The 18,144-nt window shown below is 36.0% G+C and overlaps 1 protein-coding gene across 24 annotated transcripts in view; it reads right to left on the reverse strand.

Moving 5' to 3' along the window:
- Window positions 1-18,144, reverse strand: part of Slc4a10 (solute carrier family 4 member 10) — a 296,786-nt gene that overhangs the window by 20,488 nt on the left and 258,154 nt on the right. For all 24 annotated transcript variants that reach the window (XM_028769142.1, XM_028769139.1, XM_028769136.1 and 21 more), the window contains 4 exons: window positions 11,770-12,021; window positions 10,584-10,652; window positions 4,864-5,037; window positions 3,988-4,110 (listed from right to left, as the gene is read on the reverse strand). In XM_028769142.1, coding sequence (XP_028624975.1) covers window positions 3,988-4,110; window positions 4,864-5,037; window positions 10,584-10,652; window positions 11,770-12,021 — 618 coding nt within the window. The remainder of the gene's footprint in view (window positions 1-3,987; window positions 4,111-4,863; window positions 5,038-10,583; window positions 10,653-11,769; window positions 12,022-18,144) is intronic.

An 18,144-nucleotide genomic window follows, 5' to 3' on the forward strand; every position in this document is an offset into this window, starting at 1 on the left:
GGAGGGAGGGAGGGAGGTAGGGAGGGAGGGAGGGAGGACATGTGGTAGTCAGAAGTCAGTTTGTAGCAGTTTGTTTTCTCCTTTTACATGTACATGTGGGTTTAGGAATCTATCTGGGTGGACAGCTTGATGGACAGCGCCTGTAACTACTGACACCCCTTACTCTCTTGGGACTTGATTCAGCATCTTTAAGTCATTGCCTAAATTGCTCTAAGTGCAAAAATTCTGACACCGTCATCTTGTATTAAAGACTTAGTTATATTAGAGAGACTGAGAGTCCGTGAGTCTAATAAAAGGCTTATCTCAGATGTCAAAATCACCTGGAGGTCTTCAGAAAACAGACTGCTGGCTCTACCATCGGCACGTGGAGGAAACAGGCCTATGAATTTGCATTCTTAAAATACTGCAAGGTGCTGGCTGGAGCAACAGAGCTCCTGGAGCCACAATTTGGGAAAGTGCTGTTTCAGGAGATAGAACATACTTACCCCACTCTATAAATGAATCATAATAAACTGCTTATCTGTGTCAGTAATGAGGACGTGCTTCCTAAACCTACAGCCAATTCTTACCTTTCTAAGAAGGAGAGCATTTGCTGTAATTTGTTTAATTGTGCTTATTTTTAGATTGTACTTTCTTGGAATTTTTCATGATCACAAGGCTCCACTTGCCTTCTTTTTGTTTGCTTTTATACTGTATGTGTTAGAGTGACCCCTCAGTAATGAAGAAGGTATAGATATGAACACTTCTACAGACTCGCAGTCCCAGCCTCTACCTAACACCTCCACCCTTGCTCTCCACCCCAGAGCAAACGTTCTGTTGGAGTTGTCTGCATTTAGTGGCAGTCCTTCTGTCCTGTGTGCAATGTCCTGGAGGATATTGAAGAAGGAAGGAAAGCATGTTGGTACTCTGAGCACATTTGGACATCCAGAATTGATTCTGCAGTCTTCCCTTTACACAGAGCAATGTGCAAAATGTCAGGGTTCCAATATTCATTTCTACCCTGATTATAATCCTTTCTTTCTAAAAACCGAAGCATATGCATATGCATATGCATGAAGTACATGAAAATTTGGAACAGAAGCTCTACGACCTTGGACTGGCCTGTGTAGCTATTTATTCTGCTTAACTCATTATTGAATTTTAAGGTCAAATGAATGTTTTCTCAGAGCCATAAGTCCAGAAATGGGCTACTGATAGGAAAACCCAGGAGGATAAAGGTACAAGCTTGTAACTATCATCAGAAGGACAAGAGGTGAGCTCACTGTAAATTCAAGTCTCGGGATGCTGAGACATTTCTGCCGTTTATCATCTTGCCAGATCACAATCAGAGTTCTTCAATTAATGTGAACATTTCGGAACAACTTGTCCATTATCCACGCTATGGCACACACTCTTGGAGCACTAAGCATTGGTACAAGATGCTATAGAACAATCATATCTTTCATGGGAATTCATAGGCTCCAGAAAAGAAAATACCCAAATTTGGGCCCTCAAGTAGAAAGTGAACCTTGGATTTGAGCTTCGGCATCGTCCCCCGCATGTTCTCCTCCACTCCTCACCAATTCTACTTTTCCAGTGCTAATTCCAAACAGAACATAAGCGTCTCCACACGCCCTTTCCTTCATCTTTCCACTTTGTTGGAGTAATATCTTCTTTGCACTCCTTAGAATTATATTTTAATGTTTGAGTATAGGTTATTTCTTGAATGAAAGACTGGGTCTTCTATCTATTTCTATGCAATTGGGATCACATGAAAGTATCATCGTCATAATCTACCTAAGATTTCCAGGATCTCTAAACCATTCCCATAAATATATTGCAAAGTTTGTTCCCCCCTCATATTTGGAACTGAAGAACTCAACTACAAAAATTTCCCCATAAGTCTTATTCTATTTTTATATCCTTGTTGAAAGTATAAGTTCTAGGAAATTTAGTGGTATTCAGTTGCTCTTAAAATCTTTAATTTCAAGTTTTAAAAAAGTACAGTAAATATAAGCAAAGCACAGTAAGGCAGAGTGTGAAATGATGGAAAACTCTTTGCAAGGTCTCAGTAGGGTTTAGTAAGTTCCCCAAATGCATCCATGTCACACACATATGTATAAGTGCCAAATAAACATTGTCAGGACTTATGGGCAACGGCATTGTCAGTACTTATGAGAATGGCTAATTCTATTAGCAATAATCATATCTCAGTTAAAACTTTTGGCTGGGCACCACTTCACAAAGTTCCAGTGGCGAGTTCTAATACATTTATGATCACTGTCAACTTGTTCTCTACAATGCCATGAACAGAAAGGAGAATCCAACAGTGTCTTTCTATAATACTAGAGAAGTATAACAAAGATAGCATGTGAGATTACACAGCATTTTCCTTAAGTGCTTTCCAAACACTAAGAACAATGAAATTCTAAGAAGTTTTCATGCTGCGAATGGCCTCAGGAATATACTATGAGAGAGATGGTAGTCTGTGGAAGAGGGTGCGTCTACCATAGTCCACATATTAGAGTTGTACCAGATACAGCAAAGATGTTTGAAAGGAAATAAAAGCAAGACAATAAAAAAAAACCATAATGTGTCCATTACCAGATGAGTAAGCTTGGGGTATAATTACCTAGCAGATGGGAAAAACTCATAGGCAATAGATTTTTTACTTCAAAATTACTTGCCTTCAAACTTTTAACCTTGGAAAAAATTTCAGGTGAAATAAGTTTTAATATGCCATGTATGGATGGCTAAAGTATAATTTTAAGAAGATCTCTATTGGCTTAGATGACTATAGTAAACATAAAAGGAAAAAAACAATAATAGTTTCACAGTATATTAACATTATTAGAAGTATGACTCTATATATGCCTTCTACAACATTTTGGAGAACTGAAACATTCATATAGAAAGAAGATCGAACATTGTGCTGCTATTGTGCATGTGGATACCATGAAGAAAGGAACCATCAACCACATGCTATTTTTGTAGAATATTTTTAGCTAAAACTTCATCAGGATTTATGGTACAATCTGGTCTATCTAAATGACTAAGCAAACCCAAAACTCTTCATATATATAAATAAAGTTACCTGCAGGAGAAAAGAAATAAATATATGATCGAAAAATATTTTATAGAAATAGGTTGAATCCTTTTAGGAAACACCCATGAAAACAAAACTGAAAAAATGCACAATTCTAAAATGTTTTCTTTCTTTTTAATTTATACACCAAAATTTTGTTTTTGTGTTTTGTGATCTTTGAGCTCAGTTACTCTGTTAACCAGTGTTGAATGCCTCATTATTTTCATTTACATTCTTTGTGGGTTTTATGTACTTTAATAATGGCATGATTAGTCTTTTAAAAGACCCAGGTGGACATATGAGCTCTGTATATTTCATAAAACTCACATACTATCTTTTTCTCTTATGAACAGAATAGACTAAATCTTTGAAGATAACTAAAACCCCCATTTCATCTTTTACTCTTATCAACAGAATAGGTTATAGTCTTTGAAGATAACTAAAATCTAAAGCACACTCAAACACTTTTTAAAAGCTGGATCACTTTAGAAGCAAATCAGGTCAATTTTTTCCTCTTAAATATTTCGTCTGTCTTAAGGATAACAATTTTATTTTAATCTACTGATTGAAATCTGTTAACATGCAAAACACCAACAATCATAGTCAATCAAAAAGTAATAGTTACATGACTGTAACTCAGAAACAGTTATACATCAGCAATTTTCTCCCATCCATTATCATGAACTCTGAAAAATAGCCTTATAATTTGGATGATAACTAAATACATGCATTTGCATAATTTGTATATGGTTGACTTACTCTGGTAAGACTCCCCCAGCTATATTTGTAAACATTAAACTTCCAAATCTTTCTTCCTGTTGTATTTAGTAATCATCATTTAATGAAAAACACAAAAAGTTAGTTCTGCAAAGGGCTACTACTGTTGTTCTCTCTTGAATAATGTTGATTTTATTCTAACTTACTTCTTTCTCGGCATCTTCAAGTTTCTTCTTTTTACTCTCAGGCATTAAATCATCAAGCCAGCTGAGTTCCCGTTTGGTAAACAAGAAGTCCATCAACTTTCTCACAAACACGAGTGCCAACACCTGAAGAAAACAGTAAAGTAGTTTAAAATACAAAACAAAACAACAAAAACCAAAAAAAAAAAGAAAGAAAGAAAGAAAGAAAGAAAGAAGACGTAGATACAGACGAGTCTGTATTAGGGCTGATATAAAACTAAGAATTGAAAACGCATGCGTGTAAAGCGTGGCCTGGTCTTTCATTCCCTTCTCAAAGCACCAGAGTGAAATGTAATATTTTATTCAGTGTTGAAGGCATTTGAAAGAAACTTTTTAAGCTATAAAATATATTTGATTATGCTTCCCTAAATACATAATTAAAAGCTTGAACCATGATAAGTGAACATTAGAAGATTCTTACTATGCTAATAGTTTTTGAATTATGTATAGTCATTCAAATTCACCATACTTTTTAATATATTTGAAATTTGCTTGAAACATTCGATTAAATTTAATTTTTAAAATGTCCCTTATTTTTCGTATCTGTTATTATACCTCAAGCTAATTTCTAAAAAATTTACAATTTCCATCCTGATTTCAATTAACTACTACATTATCGATGGCCAAACAACAACAAAATCAACAAAAACAAACAAACAAACAAACAAAAACTTTAGATGAAACCAGAGACGTGCAAATACTTATTTCAGTGCTCAAGTTTATACTAGCTTTTCTAGTAACTGTTCAAAGTGAGTCTAGGCCTCCCTACTCTTGCACTTTTAGTTCATGTGTTTCCCCAAAATCAACGAAAAAGAAAAACAGTTGAGGGATGTTTCATACCATCATTGGAAAGACAATAGCAGCTCTCGACACTTTGATAATCCACAGAAGGCCAAGACAGCTCATCTGAATGACTGTGAAGAGGTGGACTTTCCGGAGTGGCACATGCCTTAGGTAGATGAAATCTGGTTGGTGTTTGGCTGGCATCCAGAAGAGCTTTATTCTATCAAATAGCTAAAAGATTAAACAGACGGTAGATTGCATCTGACAACAAGACAGATGATATAGTTTTGGAAATTGCAGGATAGTTTGAGCTACTATTTACTGAATATTATGCTATACTTTTTGAAATATTACAACAGGGTGTCATTTGAAGGGGAAAGCCAATGCTACATTTTGCCACCTTGAGAACCAGCAACCTGACAGGCAAAACAAAATCACCCTCTTTCTGTGTATAACATCGTAATCTCTCACTTTTGCCCCAAATATTAACCTTCCAGCCTCCCATGGTTGGTGTGTTTCTTTCTGTCCTGGAAAGAGCTTTCCCAGGCTAAGTACTCCCAGACCCGCTTATGTCCTAAGTACTCTCATACTCGCTCATGTGCTAAGTACTCCCAGATTCACTCATGTGCTAAGTACTCCCAGACTTGTTCTCTGTCCAAACCTCCTCCAAGCTCCACAAAAACCCTGCAGCCTGGTACTTTGCCTTGAATTCCTTACTGAGTCCTGACTGCTATTTTGACTTTTCTATTTTGATCCCCAACAAAGAGTTGATGCTGTCTTTAGAAACATACATATCATTACCATAAACATTTGGCCTACCTATATTTTTGTTACCAATTTGTTTTATTATAATTTGTTTAAGTTATTTTACTTGGGGGATGGGGAGATAGTTTACTAAGCAAAGCCCTTAGTGCAAGTCTGAGGGTCTGATTTCAGATCTCCAGCAACCAAGTAAAAGATGGACACAGTCAGTCAGGCAAATCTGTTAGCTCTAGGTTCACTAAGAGATCTTGTCTCAGAAAACAAGGCAGCAACTGACTGGGAAAGAGTCACAAATGCTGACATATGACACACACATATGCATGTGAACCTGTGCATACATAGGCATATGCACCTGCACAAATGCATACATATAACACGTATCAATGCAGGTACATACATTAATGCAAACTATCTTATTTGGATCAATTTAATACATAGCCTGATCCAATGTAATCAATGTATTATCTCTATTTCAATTTTGTCACAGTGGTAGATAAAATAACTATATTTATTTTATGAACTACATTTCTATAGAACTTTACTTCAACACATTTTATTGAATAACTAATTTTACTAAACATTAGTTTTATTTTGTGTGAATCACTTGCTTAATCTTTAGGCCATTTTTTTTGTTGTTTACAATACTTCCAACAAGAAGTGATTATTTAGAAAAGAACAGTCTTGGTCACTGCCAGTCACCACTCTATCTCATGAAGTTCTTTATGATAAAATGATGAATGCACTTTAAAAGAACAATATTTCTTAGCTACCATAAGAAAAGTGCCAGCTACTATCATCAAATATTTCAGAATTTACTATGCAGATAGACAAGTGACCTGTGTCAGGGTTAGAGCATCCTGCTTTGTAAAAACCCAGTTTTATATGGCATAAGTGTGCTGGGACATCAAACAACACAAATCTACCTTCGCATTGGTGCTCTCTGTCTTACGTGTGGCAAACCGACCTTTAGTTATCTAAATTACAATCATATGCTCATTGCTTCATCAATATTCATTCAAAACTTCCCAAAGTTATTTGCTGAAACCCTTGACAGCACTAACTTCTATCTTCATTCCTGGCTCACTTCTGTGTGTGTGTGTGTGTCTGTGTGTCTGTGTGTCTGTGTGTGTGCCTTTTCTACTTTATAACTATCTCTAAATTTTAGGAGCCATTAAATAGATGCAATTTGTGCACAGTAGAAGTAATAATAGGGAAGAAATAAAATCGCTTAGCTTACAACTGAATGTTCCTACAGAATTTCCCCACCTATCCTTCTGTGCAGGGAGTTGTGTGTTGCATAAGTGTGCTGCAGCGAGTGGGTGCTTCAATTGTTATTGTTTAAGTGGCACATTTGCTTCACTTTGGATCCCTGAAATGTTGGAATGAATATAGATGTGGTTATATATTTGAATACAGAAACAGCATTCATGAGAACATTGTGATCTGTTTTTTCTGCCATATTTCACAGTGAGAAGCCTACATAGTAAGTTCCTATATAGTGTCAAAAAGCCAGGTGCCATAAAGATCCCTCCAATGTGCTTGGTAACAAGGTAGTATGCTCCTCGAAATATCTAACATAGATGGCTAATGTGCTTGCTCTGTTTATCATTTCTACAGGAATAATGATTGTGATAAATATATTCTAAGATTTGTATTTGGCTTTCATCGTGTCCAAATAGCAACATGGAATATCTTCCCATTCTGTTAGCTTCAGTTCCCAATAGGAATTTCAACTGCTCACTTTAAATTTTTAACAATTCTGTTTCTCAGTGTGAGACCTGTCAAAGTGTGCCTTGGCTTTCTATTTTGTTATTGTGGTTAATACACATTAAACTTGACTTGAGAACTTTGATGCTCTCACAATTCCATCTGAAAGAATCACATCCTAAATAATTCTAAAACTTGACATTTCTGTTTAATTCTAAACTATGTGGATAAAAATGTCATTTGAGTAGAATTAGAAGAAAATCTGTTGTAATCTACCCACAATTATCTCATTTTGTTTTTTAAATTCCTGGTTATATTTATGTGAGCCTGAGGCCTAATAATAAATGCTTTCCACTTGTAGATGAAATTACTACTCATTGAAACTTTTGCCAAAGGCAAAAAAACTCAAAAACAAAAACAAAACTAAAAAAAAAAAACCAGAGTAACAAATAAACGAAAACTTTTACTAAACTAATTCTACTGAAATGCATTTTATATATGACACTTTACATGAACACATTAAATCTTTTATGAGTAAAATTTTAAAACACAACAGTTCCCTATCATCTCCTCCCCTCCTAGAGGTGTAGAGTCCCTACACTCTGTACATTTCAGTGTCTACAACAGCTTCATGTTGACATTTTGCCTCAGTTCTGACAACTAACACTGTCCCTAGGTATGGATGCTGCTTCTCTCAAAGTCAAAAGGCAGCTGGTCAATTTCCTCAGACAGAGACTTGGTACTTCTTATTCCTCAGCCAGCATCTAATTCCTCTCTATGTTCTGATCAGCAGCTAGAATAGCCATGCTATAGTAAACACTGCACTTCCTATTATATTTAGTTTAAAAATCTGTACAGTAAATAAGCCTCAATGTAGTTTCTTCTAAAGAGAATGAAGTGTTTTGGCTGAATGATATTATAAAGAAAGCCAATTCAAAGGTACATTTAAGTAGAAATCTGTATTTGTTTCTGAAGGTTGTAGAACAAATTACTACAGCATTTTGGTTTAATGAAATAAAAATGTATTATCCAGTTGTAGAGGTCAGAAGTCCAAAATCGAGATTTTGGCAGGACTCTGATCCTTCTGACCAAGGAGAGAACATTTTTTACTTCTTTCAGCTTTTGACAGCTTCCTGTATTCTTACAGTGTGGCAACAGAACTCTAATCTCTACCTCCATGCTAACAGGACTCTCTTAGCTATGACTGAGTCCTGTCAGATATGACTTGAGTCTTAGGTGTTCCCAGCAGGCTCATGTTCCGAACACTTGATCTCCAGTGGTGGAACTACTTTGGGAAGTTATGAAACTTTAGTACGTGGTGGTGAGTATCAAAAGGATCCTGGGAGCTATGCCTTTGAAAGTTATATTCAGCCAACAGTTCAAGTACCACACTCTCTGATTTCTGGTTTGCTGCTTTGTAACCAACCATTACCATATATTTCTACTGGTGGGACAGAACTACTCTACCAGAGTTTTCTGCTATGATGACCTGAAATCTCCTGAAACCATGAGCCAAATTAATCTGTCCACTCTTAAATTTTCAAGTATTTTAGTTATAGAAATACAATAAAAAATATAAAAAAAATAAAAAAATAAAATAAAATAAAGAAATACAATAAAACTTCTTGGTTCATAAAGATTCTGGTCATTAATTTGGTGGGACATGACTTTGAGGGACCACTCATTGGTCAAACTGTAATAGCATCCTAAAGGAAATCACCAGAAAGAATATACCAATTGCCCTCCAAAGATTCAGAGTGCACCCAAGGAGGTTTATACATATTTCTACACATTCTTTGACTCTCTTCAATAAATGAAGTCTGATTTCCTTCCTCTTGTACAAAATGGACTTGGTGGCTTTGAACCAACAGAAAAACTGAAAGACTGACCCCTTGTAATTTTGAAGAGTAAACCAAAAAGCATTCTCTCTACCTTTATCTCTGTCTGTCTACCTCCCTCACCCCCCACTCTGCAATACTTTTGTATTTCTCACTCCAAAGAAGAAAACTTCAATATGAGCATTTGTAAGGATAGGGGACTCCTGATAAGAAAAGGAGTGGAGCCAGTAATGCCGCATGCGCTCAGCCATGTTTTAAGGCATCTTGAAGATGATCTTACAACCTATCAAATCTCCAGATGCTGGCAACCCTCGTCAATCAAGAGAAAGACTTCTGACCCAGAACTACATAGCTAATCTTACAGATTCATGACTTGAAAATATTGAGATAATAGATATCTCTTACTTTACCTACTAAATTACATAGCAACATGTTAGGCAGCAAAAATAAAACTAACACGACACCTAAAATATTATCCAAATAATATCTAAATTATACTTTCCACAACATTTGATTGTTCCTTATATTATGCCTTTATTGTAGCTTAATTTTCAAAATAATTTTATTATGAAATTTTAATAGAAAGTAAACAAACATCAAAGAAAAAGACAAGTAGGAAGTATAGTACCCTGTTGGCAAATTATTTTTATGTTTCTACCTTGAGTGTTCGATCCATCCCCAGCTCAGAGCTTTGTAAACATACGGCAGGTTTTCCTTTCCTTTGTATTATAATCATTTTGCCATGCTTCCTTAGTAATCATGTCTATTATGAATTTTCAGCAAAAGTGCTTTTCTTTATTGCTGTTGGGTAATTGCCTGTTTCTAACATTTAACAGAATATGTTGCATGCAACAAACACATTCTTTTGAAGAAATTATTCGTCTTTTGCATGAGGTATTTTTCTTTTGTTATGGATAGGTCCCATAAACATGGCTTGCTAGAGTATCAAAAGTAGCATTTGTATATATTTTGAAATGAACTTAATTCATTTCCTAAAAGGTGATTAAACCAAACTTTTCAGTATTAATCCATTAATGGAAAACAGCAGCTCAACTGGCAAAGTGCTTGCCATAGAAGCATGAAGACCGAGGTCAGATACTCAGAGCTCACATAATAAAGCCAGTCATGGTGGGACTTGATTGTAATACTGATTCTAAGGTAGTGAATTCCACTGGTATCCTCTGGACTCCACTCATACTACATTCTCCCTTCAAGCACGCGCACACACACACACACACACACACACACACACACAGCAATTTAAGGTTACTCATGTTTGGGGGATATTGTACATAAAGGATAGAATGTTCACTTAGCAGAACATCCCCTTTAGCGTCTACAGTTCTGGCCATTTTCATAAAATTTACATGTGGTTGGAAAGCCTGTCCTCAGATAAGCCTTGCTGTCACAAGACTCGGCATCTATACTTTAATTTACAGCAGATATATCTATAAGAGTAAAGTAATTTACCTGAATTCCCTTTAGAGACGAAGCACCCATATAAAGAAACACTCCATATAACACTGGCATGGGGATAAACTGTAAAAAAGAAAAAACAATTAGAAAAGTGCTGGGCATTATTTTCTAGCACATGGTCATTCAGTTTCGCAATTATCAGAGAGGGGAAAGGACAGTTGAAAGTATTCTGGAATCAAGGTTAGTTCAGAATCAGAAGACATAACTTCAAACTGTACCTTTGCGTGTTTCTAATTTAGCACTAAGCAGTTACTTATGCTGCCCGTGCCTTACTGAGCCTGCTGTAAGAATTAACCTTACTCTAAAACCCGCATGATTCCTAAGAAGCGGTACTGTGAGCTCTGCTGAGTCACAATAAGCACTGACTAATAGCCACTTTAAAGACAATTGACATTCTCTTTTAAATGAGTAAGATATTTGGATTAAAGGTAAGAAGGGAAGTTTTACTTTTACAATTTGGTCTTTCATTGTGGCAAGTATTTGTTAGCAGGTGGATTGTTCCAAGTTTCCTTATTGGGTTAGCTCATTTTATCCTCTATTCTATTACTTATATGAGTCTTCAGTGATTAAATACAAACTACTGTGTAAATTAAACAATTCGATTAATATTTAATATTTTCAGCAATCAAAACAAATGATCATACATAATGCAGCTAACATCAAGGGTCAGTCTTTATTGCTGTTCAAAATAATTTTAAACATAGAAATTACTAATGCTGCGTTTGTGTGAGGCCTTCAAAATATAAAGCTTTCTGTGTGAGCATGGCATGGTCATTGTCCTACCCTGTCTACACCACTGACTTACAATAATATTCAATCTACAGATTAATAATATTTAATATACAGATTGACAAAATAATAGAAACTTTAACTTGGACAGAACTGCAGTGAATTAGTCATTAGCTACTCAGAAAGTGTGTCCTTTCCTGTGTCGCGAAAATTACAAATCAAAATTGTTACTGCCAGAAAGTATAACAAAATTATTCTTTCAAGAACTTCAGGATTCTAAAGCACAGAACAAATGTTCATTTCTCATTGGTGAAGGAGAATTACATAACCATTTTTAAAAATCATCATTTTTACCTCATGCCATGTGATATTTACATAATGATGTTAATATTAAAATGATATCTTACACATATGAATTCTTTCTCTCACCCATAAGGGATGATTTCGTTACCTTCAGAATGCTGGTCATGAAAACAGATGAACCCATAAGAATAAAAATCATGAGCCCGGTCACCCTCTGTTCCCGAATGCCGAGAAATTTGGGTTGTTCTCCTGGGGCAGAGCACTCTGATTCCAGCTTGAGGCTGTTGACATGAGTGATGGAGAGGACTGTGGCAGCCACAAACCACGGCAGCCCCATAATGGAGCACACCCCGAGCATGACTGCCACCATTAACAGATCCAGGTGATAGCCACAACCTTTCTGATAAAGACACAAAAGAAAGAGAAAGCAATGGTGTCACCAACACAGCTGCTGGGCTTGGTTGAGAATAGAAACCACTTCCTGACAATACTGAGAGGCCCTTCCTAGAAGATTCTCCACAGTTAAGTTCTAAGATACTGTCTCCAACAGCCTGCTCTCGTTTCAGGGGTGATGTTTTATTGGAAAATATAATATCACAGAGCCCAACATCCCTTATCTGTTCTTACTTTTATCTCGGTGCCCTGTGACCTTATTCTTATTTTGTTTTCTCTTATTCTCATTTTGTTTTCTTCTCAACAGCCAGAGACTCCAGCTATCCCTTGAAATAACAGCATTTGTGTTTCTGCCTCCTCTGTCATTCTGCTCCACTATCACTACCCTGCACTCAAATGCAGATGGAAAATTAAGGAAGTAAAGTGGGTGCCAGGGTGCACAGAGACTGCTCTCTTGATTGGCTGATTGGGTAGATCTCTGAGGAGACAGCTCAAAGATGCTAAAGCACACTATTGTCCACAGGAGTGACAAAAATCTTGACTTCTGTTGTGACTTGGCTCTTACTTTGTTTTCTTTTTTCAATACTACTTCACAAAAGCCCATGCAATATGATGACTAAGAGTGTATGTTCTGGAAGTTCATTGCTGGATTCATGTGATAGCAAGCACAGGACCGGCGTGGCTCTGCACCAGGTCTTCTGTGTATGTTATGGCTGTTAATTTAGTGTTTTGGTAGGACTCCTAAAAGTGAAAGCAGATCTATCTCTGATTCGTTCACCTGCTTTTTGGAGCTCTTTTTCTTTTATTGGGTTGCCTTATCCAGCATAATATAAGTGCTTTTGCCTTGTCTTATTTTATTTTGTTTTGTCCTTTTGGGGCTGTTGTCTCTTGGAAGCTAGCTCTTTTCTGAGGACCAAATGGTGGTAGAGGATGGATCTGAGAGGAGTGGAGGGAAGGGAAAGTGTGGCCAGATATATTGTATAAGAGAAGAATGTATATTCAATTTTAAAAATGAAAATTTAAAGACAAAAAAATAAATGAAGGCTCAACAACGGCCTTAGGTCACTCATTTAATCTTTTAGGTCTTTTCCTAGCTGAGAGAAGTTGATAATGTCAATTAAAGGTATCTCATTCGGTTGTAATAATTAATTTACTTAATTTAAAAGAGATTGAGAGTGATGTGTGCTCTATCATAAATACCAAGTGCATGTTATGTTCTACTATAATAAATTCAAGTTTATTAAGGATGGATAACATCAAATCATTTCTCAGTATTTTCTATAGTTTCTTAGTATAATTATTAACACACAAGAGACAATCAATAGATGTCACAGATTGAAATTGTTTTTTCTCTTTCTTTCTCTCACTTTCCCTTCTTCTTTTTATACGGGTTCTCATTATGTAGCCTAATTGCCCTGTAATTCATTATATACACAAGCCTGGTCTTGAACTCATGGACAAACCTCTTACCTCTGCCTTCTGAGTAGAATGACTTTTTTAAAACAAGGAAACATATATTCTTGAAACACATCTTAAAATCCAATGTAATAGTTGTAACTATAGAATAAACAGAGCAGTTACATTTGGCCTGGTAGTGAGAATAAAATACCCAGGGAGATCTAGAAAATGAGATGCCATCCTGGTGTCAAAATAATCCAAAAATGCATAAGGAAAAGGCTTAAGCAAAACATCATGTAAGCTATAGGCTAATAGCATAAAACTCAAGCCTTACAGAGCTGTGCCTGAAGCAGTTACAACAGTGCTTTGTTCTAGGGAGTGCCAATCAGAAAACGTGAATTAGAATCTACCCAAATTCCTGCATCCGGGGGATTAAGTGCAAGTGTGCCTCTGGAATTGTTTTAAACTTGTGGTACTACCAAAAGTGAATTTGTATTAATGAGAAGCGCTTAGGGACACAAGAAAAAAGATGACAGGGCCCCCTCCCTTTTCAATATTGTCGTTTTAGCACATCTTACTTTCTAAGCATTCATATTCTCTGAATATAATAACCTGGGGAAAAGAAAGTCTTCCTCATAAAATACTTTCCTATAGCTCTCATTGGTTTTTTTTTTAAATATAAATATAAACAGTGGAATTTTGAATTTTTGTAAGTAGGCAAGATAATTATTTCAGAGAGAACAATTCTCTCTCTAAAATGAATACAAGATTTCCTTTAATTATCTGCACAATAAGAACAATTTGACTTAATGCAAACCAAAGGAGATAAAGCAGTTCTGAAATTTCCACTCATTAATCAGCATCCTTCTTCTTGCCTTTCTTTTAAAATGCTTTTACAAACTTGTTAGTTGCAAACAAATTATTAGCTGATTAGGCATGCCAGCCAAAGGGAAGTATCTTTTGTCAGAGAGAGACCTCTGCACCTTGTAACATATTTCTGTAGTTTTTTTTTTTCAAAATAAAGACAGAACTGTAGCTTTTATTCTCACATTCATCCTTGAATCATGGGAAATGGACATATGGGAGGAAGAGGGAGCATAGCAACAGGTGATGCTACACCAGACCCCACTAAAACCAACATGCAGCAAGACAAGAGGCCAGCCAAGAGGACCATCTGATACCCAGATGCCACTGCTGAAAAAAATCATTTCAAAGCTTGGCAGCAATTTCCTGCATCTGTCAAGTTAACCACATAAAAGACTATAGATTGACATGAGGAACCAGGCTGACAAAGAGGGCAAAAAAGAACATATCAAATGCCATAGTCATCAAGGGAGAGTGATGCCAAATGAACGCTGAGAACGCATTCATTTGCTCCAGTGATCTGGGATTGTATTGCTGTTTATTAAAAATGATGTCAAAAGAAGCCTGAACTGTCTACAGAAACATGTAGAAAATCCCAGAGCTGTATCTTAACAGAAACTTTCTTTTCTACAAAATAATGTCTCTCTTTATTTCCACTTTTACAGAGTATGCGCCAAACAAAACCAAGCTTTTGTTTTTAACGCCTTTAGAAAGGGTTTAGTTAATCTTTGCCTACCCCCACCCCAGGCAATTCTAAATGGAAAACATAAATTCTAGAGAGAGTATGAATTTGTTTGTGCATCTACATGATACATAATAACTTTCTTGGTCAGATTTTTATTTTTGTGACTGCTTTAATGTTTGCATGACACAAAGGCCAGTGGGGTGGTCTGGAGTTTTGCTAGTCTATGCTCCCTCGTTCTTGGGTATAGTAGGTTACCTAACCAATCAGTTGGGTAGTCTCTGTGGCTCAACACTTTATTGTGTATTTACTGCTACAAAATTATAAAAAAACATCTTCTTGATGTCATGAAAAAATATCACCTAAATGAAAATGACTAGTTCTGGTAGCAAGGTGCCAAAAAATCAAAAGCTGTATAATCCTTCTGGAAGAGATCTAAGATGACAAGGACTCTGAGATGACAAAGAGACGGTGTGCACTCGGATACATGTTGCATCGACTAGCACGTAGCTTGCACAGAAATGGAAGAACACAGTTCATGGAACACCATTCCAACCAAGGTGAAGAGGAACTTTCAATTAAGAAATTAGTGAAGGCTGGAAGTGTAGTTAGCTTGTGATTTGGGGATATACTCAGGGAATATCTTTTCATAAACATGAAACTCCTGCCAAAGCTGGGAAATTCTGAAAGAATTTCAGTGTAGCAACAGGCGGGAAGAACAGCCATGGGACAAACTGTTATTCTTGATAAACAGTATTGTAAGAAGTAATGTTTCTGTTTTTGTCAAAAGGGAAATCAACAACAATAGAGTACATAATAGTGGAACATAAAGGAGAAAATGGCTATGGACAAATAATAATAATAATAATAATAATAATAATAATGTTTATTGTTGTTGAATTATAACTAGACTGGAGGGACCCTGCTTTGAGAACTATATCTAGCAGGAGTGTAGAGTGCTCACAAGGCTTTGGTCAAGGACAGACTGACTACTGTGGAGTACAGACAGTGTGATGAAGTCAGTCTGTTGTTCACTAAATCCATGCTGATTTAAAATTTATATTTAAAAAGTTAAATACGTGCCAATTTATTCATGTAACAAAAGAGATAATGTAATATAGCCTGTGCTTATTTCAGGGCCCGGATATTAAAAGAGGTCCTTCTTTTTTCCATTCTACCCATTCGAAGACTTTGAAGAAACACTTGAAGAATGTTCTACTGTACGCTAGTAACACTGTACTCGGTGTAAAGGAGGAAAGGAATGTATTGATTTGGAACTTTGGAACAGCTGTAAATGTCAAGGACATACTCATTTGTATGGAGACTGAGGAGCAATAGCATTGTGATTCAGGCTGAGTCACTGGGAATGAGCAGGGCATTTAATAGTTGAGGTCATGGTACCAACCTCAGCAAGTCTTCATGTATGTCTAGCCTTCTAAATATGATTCTGCTAATAGCTAGAAACAGCTCTACCTAGAGCAGTTAACGACAGCCTGTATGGGACGATCGAGCTTCAGCAAGGTCAGTGGCATTTCTGCCTGCTATTACATAGGCCAAACTACTCTTCGAAAGGCAAATGGTGACTTTATACCTTGCTTTCTTCCTAAATATCAGTCTTTAGTTCAATCTTAAGCATGAATACAATGAAATGCAGTTATTTATAATGATAATTCAAATTTATGTAGTTGGTATGGTCTTTAAGGTCTTATGTGGGAAAAAGCAAGCAGTACATGCACTATATAAATACTTGCTTTGAGCCGGGCATGCCACACTTAAGACTCTGAGTTGTATACATTCCTAGTTCCAAAGAAAAGCTTCCTATATTGTATGAATAGGATAAGCAATGTCACTTTCAGATTAATGGAATATAGAATTTTCACTTTTCCCTTTAGCTCTTCACATTCTCTGTTTTTAAAACTCATACAAAAACAGAAGGCAAAATGCTTTTTTAAAAAAGGAAAAACAACATGTATAATCATAAAAGATTCCTAGATCTTAGAGCGTAGCAGGAAATACATTTTGTAGCACTATGCTATACTGACTACAGAGTTGTGCTGTTTCAATAATGTAGTTTCACTATGTAGTCAGAGTGGCCTTGAACTCATGATAATCTTCCTGACACAGTCTCCCAAATGCAGGGACTTCAAGTGTTAGTCACAATATCGGGTATTAAGAATTTTTGAAATGTAAATTATATATCTTCAAAAATTAAACATTTTATTTAACAAAAACCACAAGCAAATTGAATTATTTTTAAAAGAAGTTTCATCCTAAATTTTTTTCCAATGGAATGAGGAACATTCACTCAATATGTACTGCAAACTCCTTAACGTAATTTATTACACATAATTATACATTCTTATAAATATGCTTATTGTTATATCAATGAAATAATTTACACAGACATTTTAATTATCCTAATATATTTATAAAATTGTACATAGCCCAAGAGTTGTTACTTCAGAAATAATTTTTGAGTTTAAAAGACGTGCAGAGGTAACTGGCAATTTCTTCAGCATCAGAACAGAATAAAATTATTTAAGTCCTGTTTTACAAGTTTTGATTCTGATTTTAAAAATAATTAAATATAATTACTTCATTTCCTGCCCTCCCCTGCTTCCTTCTTTCAACTTCTGCCACATCTCCAATCTACTTCTCAAACTTATGACCTCTTCTTTATTATTGTTAAATACAACAAAAAGACACACACACACACACTCTCGCATGCACACACGCACGTGCACGCACACACACATACATGCATATATGCACACACACACTCACACACATGAATATAATTCACTGACTCCATTTAGTGTTGCTTATGTGTTTATGACTTCAGAGCTGATCATTTGGTTCCTGCTAGTCGAATAGAGCCCAGTCCTGGGAAGACTGGTTCTCCCTCTCTCAGCAGTTATTAGCTCCCTGTAGTTTGGTGAGGTTCCCCTCCTTCATGTTAGCTTGTCTCTTGGCGTTGTCCTTGCTGCTGTTCATAGGTATACATTTCCTATCTCACACACCTCCTGTTCCTCTGACTCTTTCAGTCTTTCTGCCTCTCCTTCCTGTATTGATTCTGATTATTTTTAACCATGCAATATTTTGTGGACTTAGTTAACATATATATATGTATATGTATATGTATATGTATATGTATATGTATATGTATATGTATATGTATATGTATAT

This window comes from Grammomys surdaster, unplaced genomic scaffold, assembly GCF_004785775.1.
Source record: "Grammomys surdaster isolate TR1022 unplaced genomic scaffold, NIH_TR_1.0 191, whole genome shotgun sequence".
Lineage (NCBI taxonomy): Eukaryota > Metazoa > Chordata > Mammalia > Rodentia > Muridae > Grammomys > Grammomys surdaster.